The following is a 26,326-nucleotide window of genomic DNA, read 5'->3' as shown; positions in this document are numbered from 1 at the left end:
CCCATTGTTCATTATCCAATCGTCACTTTTCCAATAGATTCCAGAGCAGATTCCTGATTATTTATATTGCTCTAAGTCTTTGAGTTCTCTTATCATCACAACTTTCGCTTCTTCGGGATTGCCATTTAGTCTTATCATTACTTTGCAGTTCCTCGTCCATGTCGCTTGTATCTTATTTTGTTTTCTCAGGCTGCGTGCCTGTCTTGCAATTTCAGCAGTCTTTTTCGTTAAATGTTCATTTAAATACACACCAGTCCCTTTAAGCTTCTTACCCTGTTTCAGTAACTTTCAGTCAATAAAAGATCAATACCAGTTAAGCAAGACTGATTTTTTCAGGTTGCTCCAAATCCCGCATCATTTACATAACTTTATACGCAAGAGAACAAATCTTTTCTCTCTTCCTGTTCTGAATATATTTGTTAAGGCATACCATGTGGATCCTGGTCTCAAAGTGATTTCTAGACTGTACAAGGTTTACAGGAGGTTAGGAATTTGAATACAATTTACATCAAACAAAAATGGGAAAGGGAAACAAATATGGTAATCTCAAATGACATTTAGTATCAGCAATGTGCTTTATAGTGGAGAATCTCTAGCTCTAATATATGGAGACGTTTTGGCTGGAAGAGTCTTTGCCGATCTTTTATTACACCTGCACAAAGTAAACATTATTCCAACTCCTCCAGCAGCTGGAGAAACTGTGGGGCCCAAGGAGTAAAGCACCTCCACTTGTTTTGGTCCTGTCCATTGATAAACTCTTTTTGGGTTTCGATTCATTCTGAGTTACAGACTATTCTTAGTATGCAACTTCCCTTTAATTGGGATGAACTCTTGTTTGGATGTTTATACTCAGTATTGTGGATAAAGTGATCAAGCTGTTATATGGCATTTTGAGTGTGGCTGCCTGAAAGACTATCACTAAGAAATGGCTAAGTGTAAAAATGCTGTCACTAAATGACTGGCGTGAGGTTGTCTGTGGTTGTTTAAAATGGAAAAAATTACATTCTCTAACAGATTTCAATATGACACATTTGTTGAGATTTGGGACAAATGGAAACATTACCTTTTTGCTCTCACAGTGACCTTTGTATTGTAAGCAATACAAGGTCAGGAATAACACTCCGTTGGTAAGCACACATAGAAAGTGGCAATTAAAAAATCTTTATTTATATAGCGCCAAATCAGAACAACAGTCACCTAAAGGTGCTTTATATTGTACAGTAGATTGTACAATAATAGATACAGAGAAGACCCCAACAATCATATGACCCCCTATGAGCAAGCCCTTTGGTGACAGTGGGAAGGAAAAACTCCCTTTTAACAGGAAGAAACCTCCAGCAGAACCAGGCTCAGGGAGGGGCGGCCATCTGCTGTGATTGGTTGGGGTGAGAGAAGGAAGACAGGATGAAGCACATGCTCCGGAAGAGAGACAGAGAGTAATAACAGATATGATTCAATACAGAGAGGTCTGTTAACACAGAGTGAGTGAAAAAGGTGACTGAAAAGGAAAATCATGGGAGTCCCCCAGCAGCCTAAGCCTATTGCAGCATAACTAAGGGAGGATTCAGGGACACGTGGTCCAGCCCTAACTATATGCTTTAGCAAAGAGTAAAGGTTTAAGCCTAATCTAAAAAGTAGAGATAGTGTCTGTCTCCTGAATCCAAGCTGGAAGCTGCAACCCCCCAAATCTTCTCACTGTAGGCATCCTGTGGGGGTTAGAGTCAGCTGGTGAATTATCTGCATTTACAACTCTTCTCCTGTCCTGTTGTCACCACAGAAAACGATTTGTAAAGGAAATTGGATCAAGGTGTTTTGATCTTGGCTCACAACCTCAAGTGTTCATGATGTAAATGTAGACAAAAGGCTTCTCTGTTTACATCCTTCTTGCAGAGGAAAAAAAGAATAGGTGATGTTGCACAAATTCCATGATAAATCTCCAACTTGGACTAATCCATTGCCCTTCATACACATAGGTAACTGGCCTGTTTCCAGTTGGTTTAGCTGTTCAATGTCCTGCAGCGAGTCAGATCCTTTGAATAGAATAGAATAGAATAGAATTCAACTTTATTGTCATTGCACATGCACAGGTACAGGGCAACGAAATGCAGTTTGCATCCATCCAGAAGTGCTTTAGTGATATAGATATATTACAATATATATTAGCAATAATATAGATATGTAAGTATGTTACAGAAATGGGTCTATTATGGTATGTTATAATGTACACGGTATGAAGTATGTTATGAATATTCTATAACTATAAGTATGTACAGGCTGTAGTGAGTACAAGCTATGTACAGGCTATGAACAGGATATAAATATGAAATAAAAAAAACTATACAGAAATCTGAGATATACAGTTATACAGAAATGTGAACTATGCAAGTTATAAACAGTTGTAGGATTAAAAATTATCGTATGATTATTTACACAGAACTATACAGTAGTGCAGTTAAGATAAGTGAGATATGTGGATAATTTCTACAGAGGTATATAAAGTGCTGGTGATTGTGAGTGGTGGTTCAGTCCATGTTATTATTGTGTGTTTGAGGGTACGGTTGTCCATTGTGTGTGTGTGTAGGTGGTTGTGGGTGTGTGTATGTCCAGTCCATGAGTTTAACGTGGGTCAGATGTCAGGAGGCAGAGTTCAGGAGTCTGACAGCTGTGGGGAAGAAGCTGTTCTGGTACCTGGTGGTCTTAGTCCGGAGGCTCCTGTAGCGCCTCCTAGAGGGCAGGAGGGTGAAGAGTCTTTGATGATTTTTCCAGCCCTTTTCAGACACCGCTTCCTGTATATGTCTTTTATGGCAGGAAGTGGTGCTCCGGCGATGCGCTGGGCAGTTTTCACGACCCTCTGCAACGCCTTCCGGTCCGAGGCAGAGCAGTTCCCGTACCAGACTGTTATACAGTTGGTCAGGATGCTCTCGATGGTACAGCGATAGAAGTTCACCAGGATGTCTGAGGACAGGTGGTTTTTCCTCAGAGTCCTCAAGAAGAAGAGGCGCTGGTGAGCCTTCTTGACCAGCTCGGAGCAGTTGGTCGTCCAGATGAGATCCTCGGAGATGTGGACTCCCAGGAACTTGAAGCTGCTCACACGCTCCACAGCCGTCCCCTTAATGTGGATGGGTGGATGTGGGTCAGCATTCCTCCTGTAGTCCACGATGAGCTCCTTGGTCTTCTCTGTGTTAAGCAGCAGGTTGTTTCTGTCGCACCACTCAGCCAGACGATCCACCTCCTCCCTGTAGGCGGCCTCATCGTTGTCACTGATGAGGCCAATCACCGTGGTGTCATCTGCAAACTTAATGATGGTGTTGGAACCATCAGCAGGTCTGCAGTCGTGGGTGAAGAGGGAGTAGAGGAAAGGGCTCATCACACAGCATTGTGATTGTAGATGAGCAGTGGTTATCCAGTCGGACATGTTGGGGGCGGTTGGTCAGGAAGTCCAGTAACCATTTGCAGATGAGGGAACTGATGCCCAGGTCTGTCAGTTTTCTGATGAGTTGTGAGGGGTGGATTGTATTGAATGCTGAACTGAAGTCTATAAACAGCATTCTGGCGTATGTGTTGTTGTTGTCCAGGTGTGAGAGGACAGAGTGCAGTGCGATGGAGACTGCATCCTCTGTGCTTCTGTTCTGGCGGTATGCGAATTGGTGGGGGTCCAGGATGGGGGGGGAGACAGGATTTGAAGTGTGCTAGGACCAGCTGCTCTAAGCACTTAGTGATGATGGGGGTGAGTGCTACTGGGCGGTAGTCATTGAGGCAAGATGGGTTGGAGTTTTTGGGTATGGGGACGATGGAGGTGGATTTTAAGCAGGCCGGTACCACAGCGTGGGCCAAGGACAGGTTGAATATGTCTGTGAGCACTCCTGCAAGCTCCCCAGAACACGCTCTGAGAACACGCCCGGGGATGCCATCAGGACCTGCAGCCTTGTGGACATTGATCCTGCTCAGCACCGCTCCTACATCGGTGGGGGAGAGAGTCAGAGGTTGGTGGTCTGGCGTCATGTCTGTTTTGGTTGTGGTTGTTGGATTCCCTCGCTCAAAACGAGCATAAAAGTTGTTGAGCTCGTTGAGGAAGGAGACATCAGAGGATGCGGGGGAGGGTTTGGTGGTCCTGTAGTCTGTAATGGTCTGGAGTCCTTGCCACATGCGTCGGGGGTTGGAGTTGGAGAAGTGTTCTTCTACCTTCTTTTTGTAGTGGTGTTTGGCTTTTTTGATGCCCTTCTTTAGATTAGCCCTGGCTGTACTGTAGGCATGTGCATCTCCTGACCTAAAGGCAGTGTTGCGGGCCTTCAGGAGGAGACGAACATCCCGGTTCATCCAAGGCTTCTGGTTGGGGTACATGGTGATCTGTTTCTGGGTGGTGACACTGTCTGTAGTTTCGGAGATGTAATCCAGTACAGATGAGGCGTACTGGTCCAGGTCTGTGTGGGTGAACATATTCCAGTCTGTGTTTTTAAATCTGTCCTGGAGCACTGCGTCTGTCCCCTCTGGCCACACTTTAATTGTCCTCACAGCAGGTTTCACACGTTGGATGAGTGGTGAATACTGAGGTGTGAGGAACAGGTAGAGATGGTCCGATTGTCCAATGTGGGGGAGGGGTGTTGCTTTGTAGGCTCCAGCCAGGTTGGAATAAACATGGTCTAAAGTCTTGTCCTTGGTGTGGCAGGAGACATGTTGGTGGAATCTGGGGAGGACTGTCTTTAAGTTGGTGTGGTTGAAGTTGCCAGCAACAATAAAAGCAGCCTCGGGGTGTTTATTCTGGTGTTTGTTAATGGCTGCAGAAAGTTCTTTCATGGCCAACCTAGCATTAGCGTCGGGGGGTATATACACTGCAGTGAGTATGATCGAAGTGAGTTCTCTGGGGAGATAATAAGGTCTGCATTTGACCATTAAAAACTCCGCATTAGGTGAGCAGTGACTCTCAGTGGTAGTGGAGTTCATGCACCAAGCATTGTTAATATAAATGCACAAACCTCCACCTCTGGTCTTGCCGGAGTCATCTGCTAGCCTGTCGGCTCGGTGTGTGTGGCTTCCTGCTAACTCGATAGCATTGTCCGGGCAGCTGTTGTTCAACCATGTTTCAGTGAAAAACATGACATTTGAGTCCATAATCTGTCTGTTGTTAGTGATGGAGAGCCGTATCTCATCCATTTTGTTTGCCAGAGAACGGACATTGGCGAGGAAAATACTGGGTAAAGGCAGCCGGTGTGGTGGTAGCTTTAGCTTAGCCCGTAGCCCTCCGCGCCTACCTCGCCTTTGTTTACGATCTCGGCGCCGTCTGCGTGCACTTCCGCCCGGCTGGGGAGAGTGGGCAGCCTCCGGTGTTCTGGAGATCTCTGGGATGAGTCGGAGATAGGCGATAAAACTGTTGGAGTTATGAGTCCAGATGTCCAGAAGCTCTTGTCTGCTGTAGGTCAGCAACGCACAGCAATTCTGGATGAATAATCCGGTCAAAAGTAGATAAAAAACCGCTAAATAGCAGATTCTGGAGAGACACTGAGCCTCGCGTTGTTCACGCGCCGCCATCTTGCATCCTTTGAGTCAGACTAGCAGGTCTGTCGTACCAGAGCAGTTCACCTTCCCAGCTACTGGTGAATCAACCGTCCATTCAGGTTCAGAGGAGTTGAAAAGTTGGCAGTGTTCCAAGTACGTTTACTCCTGGATGTGTTGCTAAGGCAACCAAACAAACTGTCTGGCTCTCAGTGATGCTATATGGCCACAGTCCAGAAGAATGTGTAGCCAGTGGCATCACAAGCATAACCATTGGTCTCGTTCTTTATGTGAGCGGTTGTGTTCTTAAACTGCCACCAGTAGTTGTTGAAAACCCATGCGGGTACTGGGTGTGGTTTGCTCTGTCCCAGTGCGCTCCCTGTCATCCCACTCTGGGTCCACAGGCTCAAGAAGGCGCACAGCACATTCCCAGCCATTCTGATGAGTACCTGTGGCTCAGTTGGTTTCTTCACCGGATTGAGACGAGGGGCCCTGGAGGCTTTCCCCCCCCCTTTGTACCTGGTCTTCCTGCCACTTACTCCGAGCTGGCCTGGATGTGTGTCACCTTCTTGCAGTGCGCTTGATGTATCCAAGTGTTTCTTCCAGCAATCTTCACTGCTGTGGGCGTCGTCAGCAGCACCCGATAGGAACCTTCCACCGCGGACTGGATCAGCACCTCCTCTCCATGGCCTTATCAACACCCAATCTCCAGACTTCAGACTCTGCTCCTGCGGAGAAACAGAATCATCTGGCAGATCATTTGTTCTCAAGACTTCTTTACTTTTAAACATTTTAAACATCTAATCTGCTAATATGCTCTCTCTTCTGCTTTCCTATCATCACTACAGAAGACTAGAACTCTAAATGCTCTAACATATATAATCTCAAAGAGTCAGACCGTTCTCTGTTGGAGGAATCCTCATGTACATCTTAACTAATTCTATACAGTCTAACCATGTCCTGCCTGTCTTCCTAAGTCTTAACTTTACTGTTCCATTAGTTCTCTCTACCTGCAAATTTTTTTAAAGGTATTTAATCTTAGAGTGAGTATAAAATACTGCTGCCATCATTACTCTTCCTCCTGTGGAAACATGGCATAGCCCATGGCTCAAAATAGCAGCAGTCTTATACAAATTCTAAGGCAGTATTGGTTTATCACACAGATAATAACACCATCCTGCAAGCTCGCTCCCTTGGTGAGCCACAACTGTTTCCCTGCAGTAGGTGAGTGGCCCTACATGTCTACCAGTGCATTCTGCATAATAGGCAACGTCTGTTGGTGTTGCACTGCTAAAATATGAACACCATGTTCTCCTAACGCTGCCTCTCTTGCGATGTTATCTGCAAAAGCATTCCCTAATGCAACTGGATCTTTCCCTCACATGTGTGCTGCACATTTACAAACAGCAATTCTACTGGGTAATAACACTGCCTCCAGCAGAAGCTGGTGGCTGATGAGTTTGAGCCCCTCTGAGCAAGCATTTGCTGACAGTGGGAAGGAAAAAGGGGAGGAAGACGGGCAAACCATATGAATGATGATAGGAAGGCCCCAACCCCGCCTTCCTAATGTGGGAGCCAACCAATAGGACCACTCCCTCCATAACTGCCACCAGTAAGAGCACGATCATCACCACCTAACAAGGTACCAGTGGTATGAAACACACACTTGTTGTATTCCACTTGTATGCACAATCATAGTGGGTCACAGGCTAAACAGATATCCACAGGTGGTACGTGGCAGTCAGGTGAACAGGTCGCTGGAGGCAGGAAACTAAATCAGTGCGTCAGAGGAACAGCAGCCTCTTCCTCATCCTTCTGAGGATTGTCCTCCTCAACATCATAGGTAACTGGCCTGTTTCCAGTTGGTTTAGCTGTTCAATGTCCTGCAGCGAGTCAGATACTTTGAGTCAGACTAGCAGGTCTGTCGTACCAGAGCAGTTCACCTTCCCAGCTACTGGTGAATCAACCGTCCATTCAGGTTCAGAGGAGTTGAAAAGTTGGCAGTGTTCCAAGTACGTTTACTCCTGGATGTGTTGCTAAGGCAACCAAACAAACTGTCTCGCTCTCAGTGATGCTATATGGCCACAGTCCAGAAGAATGTGTAGCCAGTGGCATCACAAGCATAATCATTGGTCTCGTTCTTTATGTGAGCGGTTGTGTTCTGTCATCAACTATGAGAACAACATCTCCTGGTCTCAGATTTCTCCTAGTCACTAACCACTTCTGTCTTTCTTGTAGAAGCGGCGAATACTCTTTAGTCCAACGCTTCCAAAAAATGTCTGACAGGTACTGCACCTGTCTCCACCTTTTTTTTTGCATACAAGTCCTCTCTTTGAAACAATCCAGGTGGCAGTACTGGCTGCCCTTTAAGAAGAAGTAGATGATTGGGTGTAAGTGCGTCTAAATCATTGGGGTCATTAGACGCTCTTGTTATTGGCCTGCCGTTGACAATTGCTTCAACTTCACATAGCAATGTCCGCAAGCATTCATCATGCAGAGGTTGCTGCTTTAGGATCTGGTTAAGAATTCTCCTAACTGAGCGAATTTGCCTCTCCCAGATTCCTCCAAAATGTGACCCTGCTGGGGGGTTAAATATCCAGGTGATGCCCTTTTGCATGAGCATTTCTGAGATTTTTGAATGATTCCATCCCTTGATTGCTTCACGCATTTCCTTTTCTGCACCCACAAGGTTAGTGCCATTGTCTGATCTCATGACAGACACTTGACCTCGTCTTGCAATAAACCTCCTGAATGCATTTATGCAAGAATCAGTCTCAAGTGAGTGGGCAACTTCTATGTGTATTGCTCTAACAGCAAGACATGTAAACAATACACCATATCGCTTATCCTGCTCCTCACATACAAGGTCTTAAATAATCAGGCCCCATCTTATCTTAATGACCTTGTAGTACCATATCATCCTATTAGAGCACTTCGCTCTCGCTCTGCAGGCCTACTTGTTGTTCCTAGAGTATTTAAAAGTAGAATGGGAGGGAGAGCCTTCAGTTTTCAGGCCCCTCTTCTGTGGAACCAGCTTCCAGTTTGGATTCAGGAGACAGACACTATCTCTACTTTTAAGATTAGGCTTCAAACTTTCCTTTTTGCTAAAGCATATAGTTAGTGCTGGACCAGGTGACCCTGAATCCTCCCTTAGTTATGCTGCAATAGACGTAGGCTGCCGGGGGATTCCCATGATGCATTGAGTTTTTCCTTTCCAGTCACCTTTCTCACTCACTATGTATTAACAGACCTCTCTGCATTGAATCATATCTGTTATTAACCTCTGTCTCTCTTCCACAGCATGTCTTTATCCTGTCTTCCTTCTCTCACCCCAACCGGTCGCAGCAGATGGCCCCGCCCCTCCCTGAGCCTGGTTCTGCTGGAGGTTTCTTCCTGTTAAAAGGGAGTTTTTCCTTCCCACTGTCGCCAAAGTGCTGCTCATAGGGGGTCATATGATTGTTGGGTTTTTCTCTGTATCTATGAAGCACTTTGAGGAGACTTTTGTTGTGATTTGGCGCTATATAAATAAAATTGAATTGAATTGAATTAACTCTGCTGCGCCCATGTTTGACCTCAAAAGGTCCAAAATAGTCTATGCCCACATTTGTGAATGGAGGTTTGTCAGGAATCAGGCGATCTTGTGGCAAGTTTGCAATTCTTTGTTCACCAGGTTTTGCAGATATCCTTCTACATGTTACACACTTTGACAGGATCTTTCTTATTGCTGAATCTGCCTGTGGAATCCAGAATCTTTCTCTCAGCCTGGATAATGTGTAATTCCTTCCTCCATGGCCTGTTTCTTGGTGAATGTGTCTCAGAATCAAAGTAGAAACATGATGACCTTTAGGGAGAATCACTGGATGCTTAACATCAGCTGGTAGTGCAGACTCATGCAACCTACCACCAACCCTTAAAACTCCATCCTGGACAAAAGGATCCAGCTTTGCAATGTGACTGCTCCTTTTAAGCTTGTCACCTTTTTGAAGACTTGCAATTTCTTCTGCGAAGCTTTGATTTTGACAAAACTTAACGATCTCAGTTTCTCCCTTTGCAACATCTGCAGTAGTAAGTGAAGATCCCTTAATACATGTTTTGAACTGCTGCATTTGACCTGCAACCTTTTCAGATTTCCTTTTGCTGCTTTCACAGCCACTTGCTTGTGACACGAGAAGCTTCCAATGTGCACTTAATCTGCAAAGCAGCTGCTTGAACGTAAGTATCCAGAAAACTGCCTTTTTTAGACGGTACCAGTCTGAATAGTGAGAGATCAGTTTGTTTACTGGATTTTCATGTAATTTTGTAACATCCACACTCATCACCTCTTTGACTTCCACATCATTTTTTGGTGTTTCCTTAATGTCCGGTGGAATTGGCCAGTTTTTCTTCTCTTTTGTCAAAAACTCTGGCCCAGCAATCCAGTTTGAACACTTCATGAATGTGTTTGTGTTCATTCCTCTTGAAGCGTGGTCAGCAGGGTTTAATTCAGAGTTCACATACATCCACTGACTTGGTTTTGTGTTGTCTCTAATAAGTGACACTCTATTTGCTACAAATGTCTTAAATCTGATGTTCTCACTGGAGATGTACTTTAAAGCAGTGGTACTGTCAGACCAAAACACAGATTCTTCTTGTGGCATTTGCAGCTCCTTTCTCATGAGCTTGTCCATTTTTACAGCAACTGCAGCTGCTGTCAACTCGAGACGTGGGATTGTTATCTGCTTCAGAGGAGACACCCTGGACTTGCCAATAATGAATGAGCAGTGAGTTTCTCTTTTCTGGTTTGTGATACGGAGGTAAGTAACGACTCCATAACCTCTCTCACTGGCATCAGCGAAGTGGTGCAATTGTGTAGATATGACCACTCCAAATCCAGCAGGTTTCAAACACCTGTTGACGGTAAAGCCATGAAGTTTTGAAAGCTCTGAATGCCAAACTTGTGACCTTTGAGCCAGTTCAGCTGGGATTTCCTCCTCCCATGAAATCTTCCTGCCACATAGCTCTCACAGGATGATTTTTGCTTGCAGAATGACAGGAGACAAAAAGCCCAATGGGTCATATATTGCACTTACAAATGAGAGGATGCCTCGCCTAGTCTTTGGCACAGGTTTTTCAGTTATCCTGATCTTGAATACATCTGTCTCTGTGCACCAGTTCACTCCTAGGACTCTTTCATCTGGTAGTGCATCATGTCTCAAATCCAAATCTTTAATCTCTTTTGCTCTTTCCTTTTCAGGAATGGAAGCAAGGACAACTCTGCTGTTGCTCATCCACTTTGTTAAGTGAAATCCTCACTCTCACACAATGCAGTCAGGTCCCTGACCATAGTACATGCCTCTGTTTCATCTGAAACTGACAGAAGACAATCATCTACATAAAAATTGTTCAGAACAGCATTAACTGCTGCTAGTGGCATTTTTTCTTTAGCATCTTCTGCTGCTTTTTTTAGTGCATAGTTTGCACAGCTTGGGGAGGATGTTGCCCCAAACAAGTGCACCATGATTTTGTATTCTTGCAGAGGTTCATTCAAGTTCCCATTTGGCCACCAGAGAAAACGCAAAAGATCACTGTCCTCTGGAGGTACTCGCACCTGGTGATACATAGCTTCTATGTCTGACATCAAGGCAATGTGATCCCACCTAAACCTTGTTAGCACTCCAATCAGTGTGTTGGTTAGGTCTGGCCCTTGCAAGAGTTCTTCGTTCAGTGATTTCCCTTGAAAGGATGCTGCACAGTCAAAAACTACACAGAGTTTTCTTTTCTGGGGGTGGTACACCCCATGGTGTGTTATGTACCAAACTCTCTCATTTTCAGGGGTAGTAAATGGCCTGTATTTATATAGCGCCTTACTAGTCCCTAAGGACCCCAAAGCGCTTTACATATCCAGTCATCCACCCATTCACACACACATTCACACACACATTCACACACTGGTGATGGTAAGCTACATTGTAGCCACAGCCACCCTGGGGCGCACTGACAGAGGCGAGGCTGCCGGACACTGGCGCCACCAGGCCCTCTGACCACCACCAGTAGGCAACAGGTGAAGTGTCTTGCCCAAGGACACAACGACCGAGACTGTCCAAGCCGGGGCTCGAACCGGCAACCTTCCGATTACAAGGCGAACTCCCAACTCTTGAGCCACGATCGGCCCTTAGTCTTTGTGTTTGCTACCTGAACTGCGTAGCCTTTATTCAGCAAGTCAGACATGAAGCTCTGATACTCCTTGTGAAACTCTGTGTTTCTGATTAATTTTCTTCTCAGATTCTCTGCCCTCTGCATTACTGCTTTGCGGTTGTTTGGCATTTTGGCAGCTTTGTTTCTCAAAGGAAGACCTATGCTATAATGACCATTAATCCTTTCAACTGTGCCATTGACAGAATCCATAAACATGATGTCTTCTCGTGACATTTCCTGTTTTTCCTCAGAAGCTTTCTCTGGAAAATCATAGTTGAGCTGTTGCATCAAACGATTCTCAACATTAGTGACAGAGATGCGATTTACTGAAACACTCAGCTCTCTGTCAGAAGGAGTAGAGCAAGAATCTCTCTTGAGAGGGCCATTGATAACCCAACCCAGGACTGTTCGAACAGCATATGGACCGTTATCTTTACTATGAATAATCTCCCGTGGTTCCATAGCCTTGTGCACATCACATCCTATCAAAAGTCCAACGTCTGCATCTGAATGTGGGAACTTGATTTGCCGAAGATGTGGCCACTTTTTTAAGTCATCCTGTGTAGGGATGTTCTCTCTAGACACTGGAATGTCTGCATGAGTGTAAATGTCAGGAAGATCTATATAGATGTTCTCATTTAAACCACACACTTCTAATCCTGACAGGTGGTAACTTATCACCATCTTTTCTTGTCCCATTGTGCGAAGCATGAATTTTGTCTTCTTACCTTCTACACCCAGTTGTCTCATCAGCTTTTCTGAACAAAAGGTGGCTTGGCTCCCATTGTCCATGAAAGTCTCAATCAACTTATTGCCTTTCTTTAACTTAACCCACACAGGAACAATCGATAACACATGAATGCCTTTTCCGGCCCCTGTGGCTCCACAAATTCTGCCTGAAGTGTGTGTTTCATCACCTGTTGTGGGAATGTCTGAGACATTTCTCTGGATGCAATCATCTGCCTTACTGTCCTCCTCCTTTGTCCAATGAAGCATACTTGGATGTCTCTTAGAGCAGTACTCACACAATGATCTTTTCTTACAGTCCTTACTCAGATGACCTTGTGTCAGACATGCAAAGCACAGACCCTTTGCTTTAAGGAACTCTAGTCTTTCTTTGTAAGGCTGCTTTCTGACCTTTTGACATTCTGCCAGTGTATGCAGTTTTTCACAGTATATGCATGGTTTCTGGAAGGCATTGCTGGTGTGACAAGAAGCACTTTTATTCATTTCAGGTGACCTTTCATTTGCAGCTTGTGTTACACTTGTAGCAAATGTGCTTCCCCTTTGCCTGGATGATCTAGTCATTCTCACATTTGCAGACGACTTTGCTTTATCTTCAGCATCCTTAATGTCACCAAACAAAGGATCTGCAGCTATTTTTGCTTGTCTGTTTATGAATCTGACCAGATCTGAGAACTTTGCTCTCCTTCCACTTGTTTCTTGAATGTCAAAAGCAGAGACTCTCCACATTTCTCTCATTTTGTATGGCAGTTTAGAGACAATAACTCTGAGGTTCGTGGGGATCTCCATCTCTTGCAGTTGACTGATGTCTTGCATTGCATTGTTACAACCAGTGAGAAACAGTGAATAGCTATGAAGAGCCTTTGCATCATCTGTTTTGATTTGTGGCCAATCGAATGCTCTGTTCATGTAGGCAGTTGCAATTCTCAGTTCATTACCATAATGACAAAACAGCAACTTCCTTGCCTCACTGTAGCCTTGTTGAGGATTCATGTGCTGACAACTTCTTACCAAATCTCTGGGCTCACCTCTGGTGAACTGTTCAAGGTAATATAACCTGTCACTGTCAGTTTTATCATGAATTGTATGGTCAAAGTGTTGCGGACCACCAGGTGGCTCCACTCACACCCAAGTTAAAGGGAAGTGCTGGGGTGGAGATTTTGGCGCTAACTATATGTGATGTTCTGAGAGTCAGTTAATAAAGTTGGAGTGACTGAGACACTGAGACCTCTCCTGTTGTTATTACATACCTCCACAAAAGGCTCTTATAAATGGTATGAACTCAAGTGGATCACCACTAAAGATGGGAATGTCTCTTTGAGGCAAATGTGACAGTCTATGTTGTTTGACTAACATCTCAGTGATATCATTTTGTTTCAACATGACTTCACACAGATCCATTGGAAAAACACTGGCATCAGTTTGGTGCATCTTCTTGTTTTACACTGTGACTGTTTACCTTTGACTGTCCATCATGTTCACCTTGTACCTTTGGCTCTTGGAAGCTGAACTGCTTAACAGCTGATTCACACTGTCTAACACTTTTATATTGGCTGTAGAAGCAGCAGTAGCTGTCTCGATCTCAAGCTCTGTTTCAAGGATGCGGCTCGTGCGAGCAGAGCAGCGCTCTCTGCTTCTTCTTTCTGCCGTACAGATGATACCAAAGAAGCTCTGGACGACCTCGATGAGCGGCTACTGACTGAGCTTCTTCCAACGCTGGTACCTGATTTCTTTGCAGTTGGTCTAGCAGTCACTGACACGCTGTCATCTGGGCTCAGGTCATCTTGATGCTGATGTCTTGTTACGATGATCCATTTCTCAACTTCAGTCATAAACGCACTGAACTGCTCCTTTTTTGGATTGAACCAGAGCATCTGGTCCACATTCCTTTCATCTTCTGGCAACAGCGACAGTACATCATCATTTGCCCGTAAGAATTCTTCATGCAGCTTTGAAAAGTTACTTAAATGTTCATTAACAATGTCAAGGCTTTCATTCTCTTTCATCAGTCCGCTAATTTTATTCATTTTTGTAGCCAGTGGCATCACAAGCATAACCATTGGTCTCGTTCTTTATGTGAGCGGTTGTGTTCTTAAACTGCCACCAGTAGTTAGTTGAAAACCCATGCGGGTACTGGGTGTGGTTTGCTCTGTCCCAGTGCGCTCCCTGTCATCCCACTCTGGGTCCACAGGCTCAAGAAGGCGCACAGCACATTCCCAGCCATTCTGATGAGTACCTGTGGCTCAGTTGGTTTCTTCACCGGATTGAGACGAGGGGCCCTGGAGGCTTTCCCCCCCCTTTGTACCCGGTCTTCCTGCCACTTACCCTGAGCTGGCCTGGATTTATTTCTGTGCCTTCTGCTGGAACAGCAGCCTCTTCCTCATCAGCCTCTTCCTCATCCTTCTGAGGATTGTCCTCCTCAACATAATAGGTAACTGGCCTGTTTCCAGTTCGTTTAGCTGTTCAGTGTCCTGCAGCGAGTCAGATACTTTGAGTCAGACTAGCAGGTCTGTCGTACCAGAGTGTTACACCCCTGAAAACAGGGGGAAAAGAATCACGAGAGTGATTATGACTTGCGTCTCTCATGCAGTCGTTTATTGCAGTGAGGAGAACGCGCAAAAGCCCCCTAGTGGAGAATAGAGACACTACTAATCGATCCCAGAAAAGGCTTACTAGCCGATCACTGATGTATAGATTGTAGTTCTCTTAAGTAACATGAAAGCCATTAATATAACATGAAAAATAATGGTAATGGACTGGTTCTTATATAGCGCTTTTCTACTCTGTCCGAGCACTCAAAGCGCTTTATACAGCTAATTCATTCACCCAATCACACCCATTCACACAAGCACTTCTAAGCTTAAGTGCTAAGGGTATCTAACATTCATACACATTCACACTCCGATGGATGCATCGGAGAGCAAAATGGGGTTAGTATCTTGCCCAAGGATATTTGGCATGCAGACTGGAGCAGCCTGGGATCGAACCACCGACCTTCTGGTTAGTGGCTGATCCGCTCTGCCACCTGAGCTACAGCCACCACATAATAATAAACTCTTAACCATTTTCTTACCATATTTACATTATTTTTGTCCTTATATCAACTGATATGAATTTGTATTAACTGAACTGTTTTATATGCATTGGTCCTTCAATCTGTCACACTCTCCCCCACTCAAAAAATGTCGTCCCGACATTATACCAACAAGATGCTTTTCAGTCTATATTCTCTTGTAGTCAGGACATCAACAGTAGAGTGAACCAATGTCCTCAATTCCGTGGGTTTAACACCTGTTTCACCACAGTCCTTCACTGGTGACTGAAGACAAAGTTTATAACCAGTCCATATGTGAGTCTTCACAAAGTCTATTGTCTATGGTTATTATCCACAGATGGGGCAAAGTTCATGTCTTTTTCTTGATGACAGTCTGTAAGTACAGTTCTCAAGTCATCAGTGAAAAAGTGTCAACTTACATTTGCTGGAGTCCATACAAACCAGTGGGCTGGGTGCAGTATGACTGCACAGCTGGAAACCATGGAACCAGGCCCGGGTACACAGGAAGCAGTTGCGGTTCTGGCTGAACACTGTAGCAAGATGGGGTGCCCAGTTGGTCATACGTCATCCGTCTTGGCGGATGTCTCTCTCGCTGTGGCCGCTGAGGTGTCTCCTCCTCAAGTCTCTCGAGTACAACAAGTGGAGGAGGGGCAGGTATGTCACCTGCAGTGGGCTCTGCCTCCTCACAAGTTGTCTCCACGGCAGCTGGGTCAGGCGCCTCCAGATGGTCTCTAGCAAGAGGCTCTGGTGTTGGTGCAAGAGCAGGGACTGAAGCTGCGGGCTGAGACGTTGCTGTGAGAAGTTCTTGTTCTGATGGCTGGGACACAGGTTGAGGTGGTGCGTAATGACAGCGGTATTCATCAACACTGCCCTCATCATCAGAGTCTGGCACAACAGCGACGGGTTTATCAGTCTTTTTCTGTTCATGTCTTGTACGATTATCTTTTTCAGGCACTTTTTCAAAAGGTAAGTGGTCACATGACATAAGCAAGTTTCTGTGAAGCACTCTAGAGCGCCCTCTGCCTCTCTCCGGTCTTACCTCATAGATAGGGAGGTCAGGCCCCATTTGTCTGACTACTGTGTGAACAGTGTCCTCCCAATAGTCTCTCAGTTTCCCTGGGCCTCCTCTTGGTGTCAGGTTTTTGACCAGAACTCTCTCGCCAGGTTGTAACACAGAACTCCTTACTTTTGTGTCGTAGTGTCTTTTGCCTTTTTCAGCAGCTTTCTTTGCATTCTCATTTGCTATAGAGTATGCTTGTTCCATGCCCTTTCTCCATTTTTCAACATAGTCTCTGTGGTCACTAAAATCAGAAACAGTAGATATGCTCTTTGGACTCTACTCAGTCCAAAGAGCATATCTACTGGTAGCCTGGGTGACCGTCCAAACAGTAGGTAAAATGGGGAGTAGCCAGTGACTTCACAACGTGTGCAATTATATGCATACATTAACTTGTTGATAGATTCCTTCCAGTTTGACTTTTGTGTTTCAGTTAGCGTTCTAAGCATTTGCAACAATGTCCTGTTCATACGTTCAACTTGACCGTTCCCCATTGGGTGATAGGGTGTTGTCCTAGAACCGGCCATGCCACACAGTTTCTTGAGCTGACTGAATAGCTGATTTTCAAATTCACCTCCTTGGTCATGGTGAATGCGACAGGGGAAGCCAAACTTTAGGGCATAGTCGTTGAATATCAGGTTTGCAGCAGTTTTGCCTGACTTTGAGGTGGTGGCATAGGCTTGGGCAAAACGTGTGACGTGGTCAGTTATCACTAGAATATATTCATAACCGCCATTGCATTTTTCAAGATGGAGAAAGTCTATGCACACCAGCTCAAAGGGCTGCGTAGTTACAATGTTTGTTAAAGGAGCTCTTGTTTCATGGCTGGGCTTTTTCTGCTTTACACAGGAACAAACGTTGGTCACATAATGCTCGATGTCTGCCTGCATGTGTGGCCAAAAGAAGCGTTCACGTATCAAAGACACTGTGCGATCAACACCTTGATGGCCCATATTATTGTGCAGCTCTTCAAGTACAGTCTTTTTGAACTGATCTGGCAGGACTAGCTGTTTCCGGGCAGAAGTGAGTCTGTACAAGATGCCATTGTTATCTAGTCTTAACTTGCCCCACTCTCTGAACAAGCATTTTGTCTTAGGGTCAAATGTTCTGAGCTCTTTGGGCAGTGGTTTTGAATCTGTCTGTTTACACTGTAATACAGGTCTTATAACAGGATCAGACTTTTGTGCTTCATTAAGCTGTTCTTTTGGTATGGGTGTGAATGTTGCTTCTGCTGGCTCACCTTCTGCTGTGACTGACATTGCTGCAGCTGAGAGTGTCCATGCGGCAGGTGTGTCTTTCTGTACCTCAATGGCCTGGATAGAAGCTGCGATAGTGTCCGGTGGCACTTCCTCAGAGCAGTCTCTCATTAAGGTTTCTACATCAAGTGGCATTCTTGATGAAGCATCTGCATCACTGTTTTCCTTCCCTGGTTTGTACTTAATGGTGAAGTGAAAATCAGCGAGCTCAGCGACCCATCTTGATGTGGTGGCATTCAGTTTGGCTGTTGAAAGAATGTACGTTAGCGGGTTGTTGTCGCTATAGACAGTAAATGTTGGGGCATAGTACAAATAGTCTCTGAATTTGTCAGTGATAGCTCACTTCAATGCTAAAAATTCTAGTTTTCCTGCATGGAAGTGGTAGTTTTTTTAGCCGCTGTTAGAGTACGGGAACCATAAGCAATAACTCGCAGCTTACCATCTTGTCTCTGGTACAACACTGCACCTAGCCCTTTGTGTGAGGCGTCTGTGTGTACGATGAACGGCTGTGTGAAATCTGGGAACCCCAGCACTGGTGGGTGGAGCAAACAGTCTATTAGTTCTTCAAGCGCACTTTGATGCTGGCCAGTCCACACGATTTGTTTTGAGGAGGGCACAACTTGACTGGCTCTCTTTGGTCTTGCCCTTGGCCCTTTTGTGGTGTCTGAGTTCTCTGTGGTTTTGTCAGCTTTTAACAGTTCATACAAACAACCTGCTTTTCTGGAGAAGTCTTTTATGTATGGTCTGTAGTAGGAGAGAAGGCCTAACATTTTTCTGAGCTGACCAACATTTTGTGGTCTTATACCTTTGAGTGCTTTGACTGCTTCAAAGTCTGCAGGATCCACTTTACTGCCCTCTGCAGACACTATTCTGCCCAAATAGCGCACCTCAGACTTAAACATGTCACACTTACTTGGCTTAAGCTTTATACCAAAGCCTCTTAATCTCTGGAGCACTTTTCTCACGTCCTCCAAGTGATCTTTGAACGTTTTGCTGTAAACTAATGTGTCATCCAGATAGGGGATGCAGATGTTGTCGCGCAGTCCATCCAGGCACTCTTCCATACAGCGCTGAAATGCTGCAGGGGCATTCATAAATCCAAAGGGGATGCGAATCCACTCATATAATCCCCAGAGGGTCACAAAAGCAGTGAGTGGACGACTTTCTCCTGACATGAACCCCTGGTGGTACGCTTTCCCCTGATCTAAAAGAGAAAACCAGGAGTTTCCACCCAAACTGTCCATAATATCCTGGACGCGTGGGATGGGCTGGCGGTCAGGATGGGTTTTCCGATTCAGGTCTCTGTAGTCTATGCACAGTCTTAAAGTACCATCTTTTTTTCTAACACATACGACTGGTGAGGAGTATGACGAGTCTGACTTCCTGACCCAGCCTTGTGCTATTAAATCATGCAGGTAACTTTTCATCTCTTGGTAGAGCGGCCGTGGCACAGACAGGTATGTGCGTTTGACTGGTTCGTTGTCTTTGAGTGATATGGTCATTTTCAGTTTTTCAATACAGCCTATATCATTGTCTGTTTTAGAGAAAGACTGGCATTCCTTCATCCTCAAGTACTGTTATACCTTCTCTCTCAATGTGTATTTGGATGTGTGTTAGCAGTGACAGTCGTGTTTTTCTGCTAACATCTATTTTCTCTGCAATGCCGAGGAACTCGCAGATTGAGACTAGTTGATCTTTGGACAGAGTGTGCATTTTACACACAACCTCTTCTCGCAGCTCTTCCACCGAAGACATTGTGGCATTAGGCAGGAAGAATTTTACATGTACAGGTGACGCTGAGCTGAGTTGTTTTTGCAGCCCCTGATGATCTCTGGCTGGCCTCAGGAAACATGCGCTAAAACACAGCTACCAGTTCTCCTCGACAGCAACACTTTCCTCACTGCAGTCTGTCTGGGTTGTAGTGGGGGGATTTAGCTGGCTTGGACTACGATGTGCAGATTGTGGACACCGGACATCTAAGCAGCTATCCCAGCGGTGCCTCCAAATGTTACACCCCCGAAAACAGGGGAAAAGAATCACCAGAGTGATTATGACTTGCGTCTCTCATGCAGTCGTTTATTGCAGTGAGGAGAACGCGCGAAAGCCCCCTAGTGAAGAATAGAGACACTACTAATCGATCCCAGAAAAGGCTTACTAGCCGATCACTGATGTATAGATTGTAGTTCTCTTAAGTAACATGAAAGCCATTAATATAACATGAAAAATAATAAACTCTTAACCATTTTCTTACCATATTTACATTATTTTTGTCCTTATATCAACTGATATGAATTTGTATTAACTAAACAGTTTTATATGCAGTAGTCCTTCAACCTGTCACAAGAGCAGTTCACCTTCCCAGCTACTGGTGAATCAACCGTCCATTCAGGTTCAGAGGAGTTGAAAAGTTGGCAGTGTTCCAAGTACGTTTACTCCTGGATGTGTTGCTAAGGCAACCAAACAAACTGTCTCGCTCTCAGTGATGCTATATGGCCACAGTCCAGAAGAATGTGTAGCCAGTGGCATCAGCGTTCTTTATGTGAGCGGTTGTGTTCTTAAACTGCCACCAGTAGTTAGTTGAAAACCCATGTGGGTACTGGGTGTGGTTTGCTCTGTCCCAGTGCGCTCCCTGTCATCCCACTCTGGGTCCACAGGCTCAAGAAGGCGCACAGCACATTCCCAGCCATTCTGATGAGTACCTGTGGCTCAGTTGGTTTCTTCACCGGATTGAGACGAGGGGCCCTGGAGGCTTTCCCCCCCCTTTGTACCCGGTCTTCCTGCCACTTACCCCAAGCTGGCCTGGATTTATTTCTGTGCCTTCTGCTGGAACAGCAGCCTCTTCCTCATCAGCCTCATCCTTCTGAAGATTGTCCTCCTCCTCTTCATCTTGTTGCCGTTGATTAATAACTTGACCCATAATACAGAGGTTTTCTTCAGTTAAGAGGCTGCACAACAGACTGATCTGAAGCCAGTGGACCATCGGGTGAATTGCTTCAAAATCTTCCCGTTTGAGCAGTGCCAAAACCAGTTCATCGACTGCTCCCCCTACAACAACAAACAGAGAAATATATTATTGTTATCATTCATATGATGCCAAAATTGTATCGTTTGGCAGATCTGGGTTTTTGTGCAATCATCAGTTGATGTTTCAGTGAATTTCTTCTCTCACCTTTTGTTTTTCCTCCTTTCTCTTCTTCGTCTTCCTTTCTTTGAGTGTCTGTTTGCTTTGAGGTTTTTCACTTTTCCTTCAGAGCGTTTGTTTCCTGACGTTGTTCCTGCTGCTTTTAGTGGATGCAAGCTCCTCTGTAGAAAGAAACACAATGCATATTATATTCCAACAAACAGTGAATCACTCTGAAACAAGTTATTAGGACCATAAGTGACATCACTGTAAGGTATAATGATCAGTCAAGGCAGCATACCTGCAGCTGGTGGCTGATGAGTTTGAGCCCCTCTGAGCAAGCATTTGGTGACAGTGGGAAGGAAAAAGGGGAGGAAGACGGGCAAACCATATGAATGATGATAGGAAGGCCCCAACCCCGCCTTCCTAATGTGGGAGCCAACCAATAGGACCACTCCCTCCATAACTGCCACCAGTAAGAGCACGATCATCACCACCTAACAATGTACCAGTGGTATGAAACACACACTTGTTGTATTCCACTTGTATGCACAATCATAGTGGGTCACAGGCTGAACAGATATCCACAGGTGGTACGTGGCAGTCAGGTGAACAGGTCGCTGGAGGCAGGAAACTAAGTCAGTGTGTCAGAGGGGGGAAAGCCGAGATTCAGTTTGTTAGGATGGGGGACAGTGGGTTTGGAGGATGGGTGCAACACTGAGTGTCCAGGAGCAAAATTCAGTGTTTGGATTGTTTTCTGGGTCCCCCATCTTCCTCTTCATCATTCTCTTCCACTCTTGGCTCTATCATCATCACTGTCGTTGTCGTCAGTGTCACTGTGATCGGCGTCACTGTCAGGACCACTCTCAGGGTCACTGTCACTCTCAGCCTCCTCATCATCCCAGAACCACCTCATTTCTTCAGCTATGGGATCTTCTGCTTGCTGGGCCGCGTTTATTTCCATTTCTCCTGCTGGCATCTCTGCTCTGTTATTGACCCAGGGTCCTTCTACTTGAGGAGGATTTATTTCTGTGCCTGCTGCTGGAACAGGATTGTCCTCCTCAACATCATGTTGTTGCTGTTGATTAATAACTTGGCCCAGAACACGGAGATTTTCTTAAGTCAAGAGGCCGCGCAGCAGACCGATTTGAAGCCAGTGGACCATCGGGGGAACTGCTTCAAAATCTTCACTGTACTTGTCCTCTGGATATTGTTCCATCTCATTTACTAAAAGATGTTATGACACTGTGGGTATGAGTTTGCTGTCTATTGTCCATAGCAGTCTTCAGTCTGGGTGTGTCCCTGCTGACTTTAAACATGCTGTGGTGGAACCTATTCTTCAGCTCCAGACCTTTCTAGATAAAAATGGCATTAGTGAAGTATTTCAGTCTGGTTTTAAAGCCCACCACAGCACTGAAACTGCGTTTTTAAAAGGGTTTAATGACCTTTTCACTTTTGCTGACTTGGGAGATTCTGTTATTTTAATACTATTAGACCTCAGTGCTGCCTTTGATACCGTAGATCATAGGATTCTTATCTCTCGGCTTGAACACTGTCGGAGTCAAAGGGACTGCATTGGAGTGGTTTAAATCTTATCTGTCCAACCAAAGCTTTTCTGTTAGACTGGGGGATACATAATCCTCAAAAACCTCACTCGCTTGTGGGGACCCCTCGGGGTCCATTCTTGGCCCAGTTCTCTTTTCAATTCATATGCTCCCTATGGGTTCAATTTTTAAAAAACATGGCATCTCATTTCATTGTTATGGAGACGACTCACAGATTTAGCTGCCACTGAAACGTACATCTTTGAATCCTCTGAAGGGTTTGCTAGATGTCCAGGAGCAAAATTCAGAGTTTGAGTTGTTTTCTAGGTGCCCCATTTTCTTCTTCATCATCCTCCTCCTCTCTTGGTCTTCTCCTTGAACCTCCCGGTACTGGGCTGGGGGGCAGTGGCACAGGAGCATCCTGAACGTATTCTCCACCATCATCATCGTCATTCTCATCAGTGTCGTTGTTATCATTGTTGTTGTTATCAGTGTCATTGTCGTCGGTGTCACTGTCAGGACCACTCTCAGAGACACTTTCGTTGTCACTCTCATCCTCCTCATCATCCCAGAACCACATCATTTCTTCAGCTATGGGATCTTCTGCTTGCTGGGCCGGGTGCATTTCCATTTCTCCTGCTGGGATTTCTTCTCTGTTATGGACCCAGGGTCCTTCTACTTGAGGAGGATTTATTTCTATCCCCGCTACTGGAACATCAGCCTGTTCCTCCTCTTCATTATCAGCCTCTTCATCATTGTCCTGAACTCTGTCCTCTTCCTCATCATCTTGTTGCACTTGATGAATAACTTGGCCCAGAACACGGAGGTTTTCCTCAGTTAAGAGGCCGCGCAACAGACCGAATTCAAGCCAGCGGACCATCGGCCGAATCTCTTCAAAATCCGGACGCTGTTGCAGTTCAAAAACCAGTTCATCAGCTGGTACCCCTACAACAACAAACAGAGGAATATATTATTGTTATCATTCATATGATGCTAAAACTGTCCACAAATTCCATTTTATGCAAAATAACTACAGAGGGAACATACAAACATACGCCCACTACACTTATTACAGTGTGATTGCTCCTTCAAATAAAAAAGGCTTCAGTCGATGATTAGCAACGTGTAAACGTCCTCATGTCACTGTTTCCCTCAGCCCTCACTCACTGTTGTAATGCACTATTAAATTCAATTATTATGATTTTGTTACAATTAAGTGCAAAGTCTAAATCATTTTTATAAAGAGACGTGTATTCCCAGTGCACCAGGAAATACACAGGACCACACGGATGTTTTCAGGGCTCAGAGCAGCCTCTGGGCTTGTGTGACTGAGGCCTTAAAACTTCAGAAACTTTCATGTGTAGAAACAAACTGTCAGATAATCCACGAGAAAAACTGCAAAGAGAGACCACACTCTTGTCACACCCCTGAAAACAGGGGGAAAGAATCACGAGAGTGGTATTTAGTTGTCTCTCTCATGCAGTAGTTTACAGCGGTCCCTCGATTATCGCGGGAGTTACATTCTAAAAATAACCCGAAGTAGTCAACTTTCTTTTTTACAATTATTATAGATGTTTTAAGGCTGTAAAACCTCTCACTACACATTTTCACACTTTTCTCTTTTGTTTAAACTCTCAAAGTTCAAACCTTGTAGAAACGTCGTAGAAAGTCCAGTATTACAGAATGAAACCAAAGGCACCGCAGAAGCCTCTGACGGTGCAAAACGACTTTCGGGACGGTTTGGGACGACCGTGGCTCAGGGGGTTAACCGGAAGGTCGCCGGTTCGTTCCCCCTCTGTCCTGGTCGTTGTGTCCTTGGGCAAGACACTTTACCCTACCGCCTACTGGTGGCGCAGCCTCGCTTCTGTCAGTCTGCCCCAGGGCAGCTGTGGCTACAACCGTAGCTGCCTCCACCAGTGTGTGAATGTGAGAGTGAATGAATAGTGGCATTGTAAAGTGCTTTGGGTGCCTTGAAAACCGCTATATAAATCCAGTCCATTATTATTATTATTATTGAAACGTTTCGTCGGCATTGTTGTGTTTGATGGGAGAAAACTTACAACGTACAGTACAGCACAGAGTCACACTGCTAGCGATTGCAGATGTAAGTAAGCAACAAGCTAAACGCATTCTGTACTGTACAGCAGCGGTCCCGTCCTAACACCAGTTTAATGTCAGACGGTGTTTTCACAGACCGGCCTTTAAGGTGCGGCGGATAAATACAACAAAATAAAATGATACGACCGAGACAAAAGCTGTGGTATTATGTAAATATAATAATAAACGCGAATTCACGGTGTAACTTTATTAGCAGCGTGCTCCTGAAATGCACCAAGAACATTGAGAGTAACGTCCGATCCTCTCCGCGCCTTAATGCTCTCTGGTCGCTATGGTAACGCGTAAATAGTTATTTCAAAATAAGACAACTACACCAGGGGAAAAAACCCAGGAAAACCGATAAAAACCCTGAAAAGCATAAATTTCACAGCCTCAACTCTCGCGGCCCGGTACCAAACGACTCACGGACCGGTACCGGTAAAGAGGAGAGCGCGCGAAAGCCCCCTGGTGGAGGATGGAGTCACTAACAATTGATCCCAGAAAGGCGATTAGTAATGGATTAATAAAATGACAACCATTAATGCAACATGAAAAAAATAATAATTATTTTCTTATCGCATTTACATCGTTTTCATGCTTATGGCACCTAATATGAATTAGTATTAACTGTATGCACCTTTGCTTTGTTGTGAACCCCATGAATAACAGCTGTATGGAGCTTTTTGATACTGCCTATGGGGAATAACAGTAGCCTTCCAGCCTATCACGCACTTACTTTGAATCGGGTTGTCTCTTCGTCCGTCTCCTCTGTCCATTCTTCTGGGATGATACACAATCTGGAGGAAACTAAAGCAGCACAGCTCTCAAACTTTACAGATTCAAACTTATCCAGAGTTATGACACAGTCCTTAAAATGCTGTGAAATCTTTTAGCTCTTTAAAAAACGCGGAGTAAATGTAGACTAATCGCTACTGAACGCTGCCAACTGTTAACTGACGTTTCTCCACCAACTATCCAAATAGAATGATGATGATGATGTCATAGGTTACCTTTGTAGTTTTGCGTTCTGACTCTTCGGTGACGTCATCGATTGAAGCTGCTCAACGTTCTGCTGGTGAAAAAACGTCACTTTGAAACTGTTACAGGTGAAGCATTTTTTACAGTTTTGAAGTTATTATAGTGACAGAAAGAGGCCGCGAGATGGCGCCATTTTTCACGTAGTTCATACCGTCTGTTTGGTTTCTGTTCACACCCCTCCACGAGTGTTTTGCATAAAGTATTCCTCAGGCTCATGATTTCTGTTTCCTCTCTGGCTGAATTATATTATATTAAATTAAATTAAGGAAACTAGAGCGAGTCTTTCATCAGTAATAAGTTATTTTAAACACTTTTCTACCTAAAGTGCATTTTTGGTGCTTTACATGTTTGCTGAACTGCTTCATGGGCGAAAAACCTTCTCATTCGTTAGACGCTGACTCTGTTCTTCAAATAAAATCTATACTTCCTGGATCGCCAAGTTTGAAAATCAAAGCATTTAACAGAGTGTCAAAATGTGTTGTGTAAGTGTAGAAACACTGAACAAAAATATAAATGCAACACTTTGGTTTTTGCTCCCATTTTTCATGAGCTGAACTCAAAGATATGAAACATTTTCTACATGCACAAAACACCCATTACTCTCAAATCGGTCTAAATCTCTGTCAGTGAGCACTTCTCCTTTGCATCCCACCTCACAAGTGTGCCATATTAAGGTGCTGATTAGACAGCATGACTATTGCACAGGTGTGCCTACAGGAGGGTGAGCCCATATGGCTTTTTCAGGCCACA

At 44.8% G+C, this 26,326-nt stretch overlaps 1 protein-coding gene and 1 long non-coding RNA gene across 5 annotated transcripts; one reads left to right on the top strand and one right to left on the bottom strand.

The window, feature by feature from the left end:
• The first annotated feature begins 1,649 nt into the window (after positions 1–1,649).
• LOC146509422 (uncharacterized) lies at positions 1,650–12,022 on the top strand. The gene is made up of 2 exons (XR_014876369.1): positions 1,650–1,973; positions 7,334–12,022. It is a non-coding gene; the product is annotated as an uncharacterized LOC146509422 (long non-coding RNA).
• LOC146509421 (retrovirus-related Pol polyprotein from transposon 412) lies at positions 2,542–26,296 on the bottom strand. Of its 4 annotated transcripts, XR_014876360.1 has the most exons (6): positions 25,275–25,520; positions 21,199–23,386; positions 20,946–21,079; positions 18,216–20,821; positions 13,819–18,021; positions 11,295–11,640 (listed from the first exon to the last, which is right to left on the bottom strand). XR_014876360.1 is itself a non-coding variant. In XM_085174004.1 (5 exons), the coding sequence occupies exons 4-5, from the start codon at positions 19,339–19,341 to the stop codon at positions 16,706–16,708; spliced, it is 2,442 nt and encodes an 813-aa protein (XP_085030130.1). In that variant the 5' UTR covers positions 19,342–20,821; positions 20,946–21,079; positions 21,199–23,386; positions 25,275–25,520; the 3' UTR covers positions 11,951–16,705. The 4 variants fall into 4 exon arrangements, 2 of the variants coding, with proteins under 2 accessions (XP_085030132.1, XP_085030130.1); XM_085174004.1 differs by lacking the exon at positions 11,295–11,640 and having other exon boundaries at positions 11,951–18,021; XR_014876361.1 differs by lacking the exons at positions 11,295–11,640; positions 13,819–18,021 and having other exon boundaries at positions 20,776–20,821; positions 25,275–25,531.
• Between the last annotated feature and the right edge of the window lie 30 nt (positions 26,297–26,326).

The sequence above is a fragment of the Neolamprologus multifasciatus genome, chromosome 10, assembly GCF_963576455.1.
Source record: "Neolamprologus multifasciatus chromosome 10, fNeoMul1.2, whole genome shotgun sequence".
NCBI lineage: Eukaryota > Metazoa > Chordata > Actinopteri > Cichliformes > Cichlidae > Neolamprologus > Neolamprologus multifasciatus.
This window is presented reverse-complemented; position numbering and strand designations above follow the sequence as displayed.

What these genes read in the sequence shown, in the direction of transcription:
- LOC146509421 (XM_085174004.1), bottom strand. Translation starts at nt 19,341, where the DNA reads ATGAAGGAATGCCAGTCTTTCTCTAAAACAGACAATGATATAGGCTGT. An exon ending in GTTGTACCAGAGACAAGATG is followed by an intron (nt 18,022 to 18,215) that starts GTAAGCTGCGAG and finishes TTCTTTCAACAG; the next exon opens with CCAAACTGAATGCCACCACA.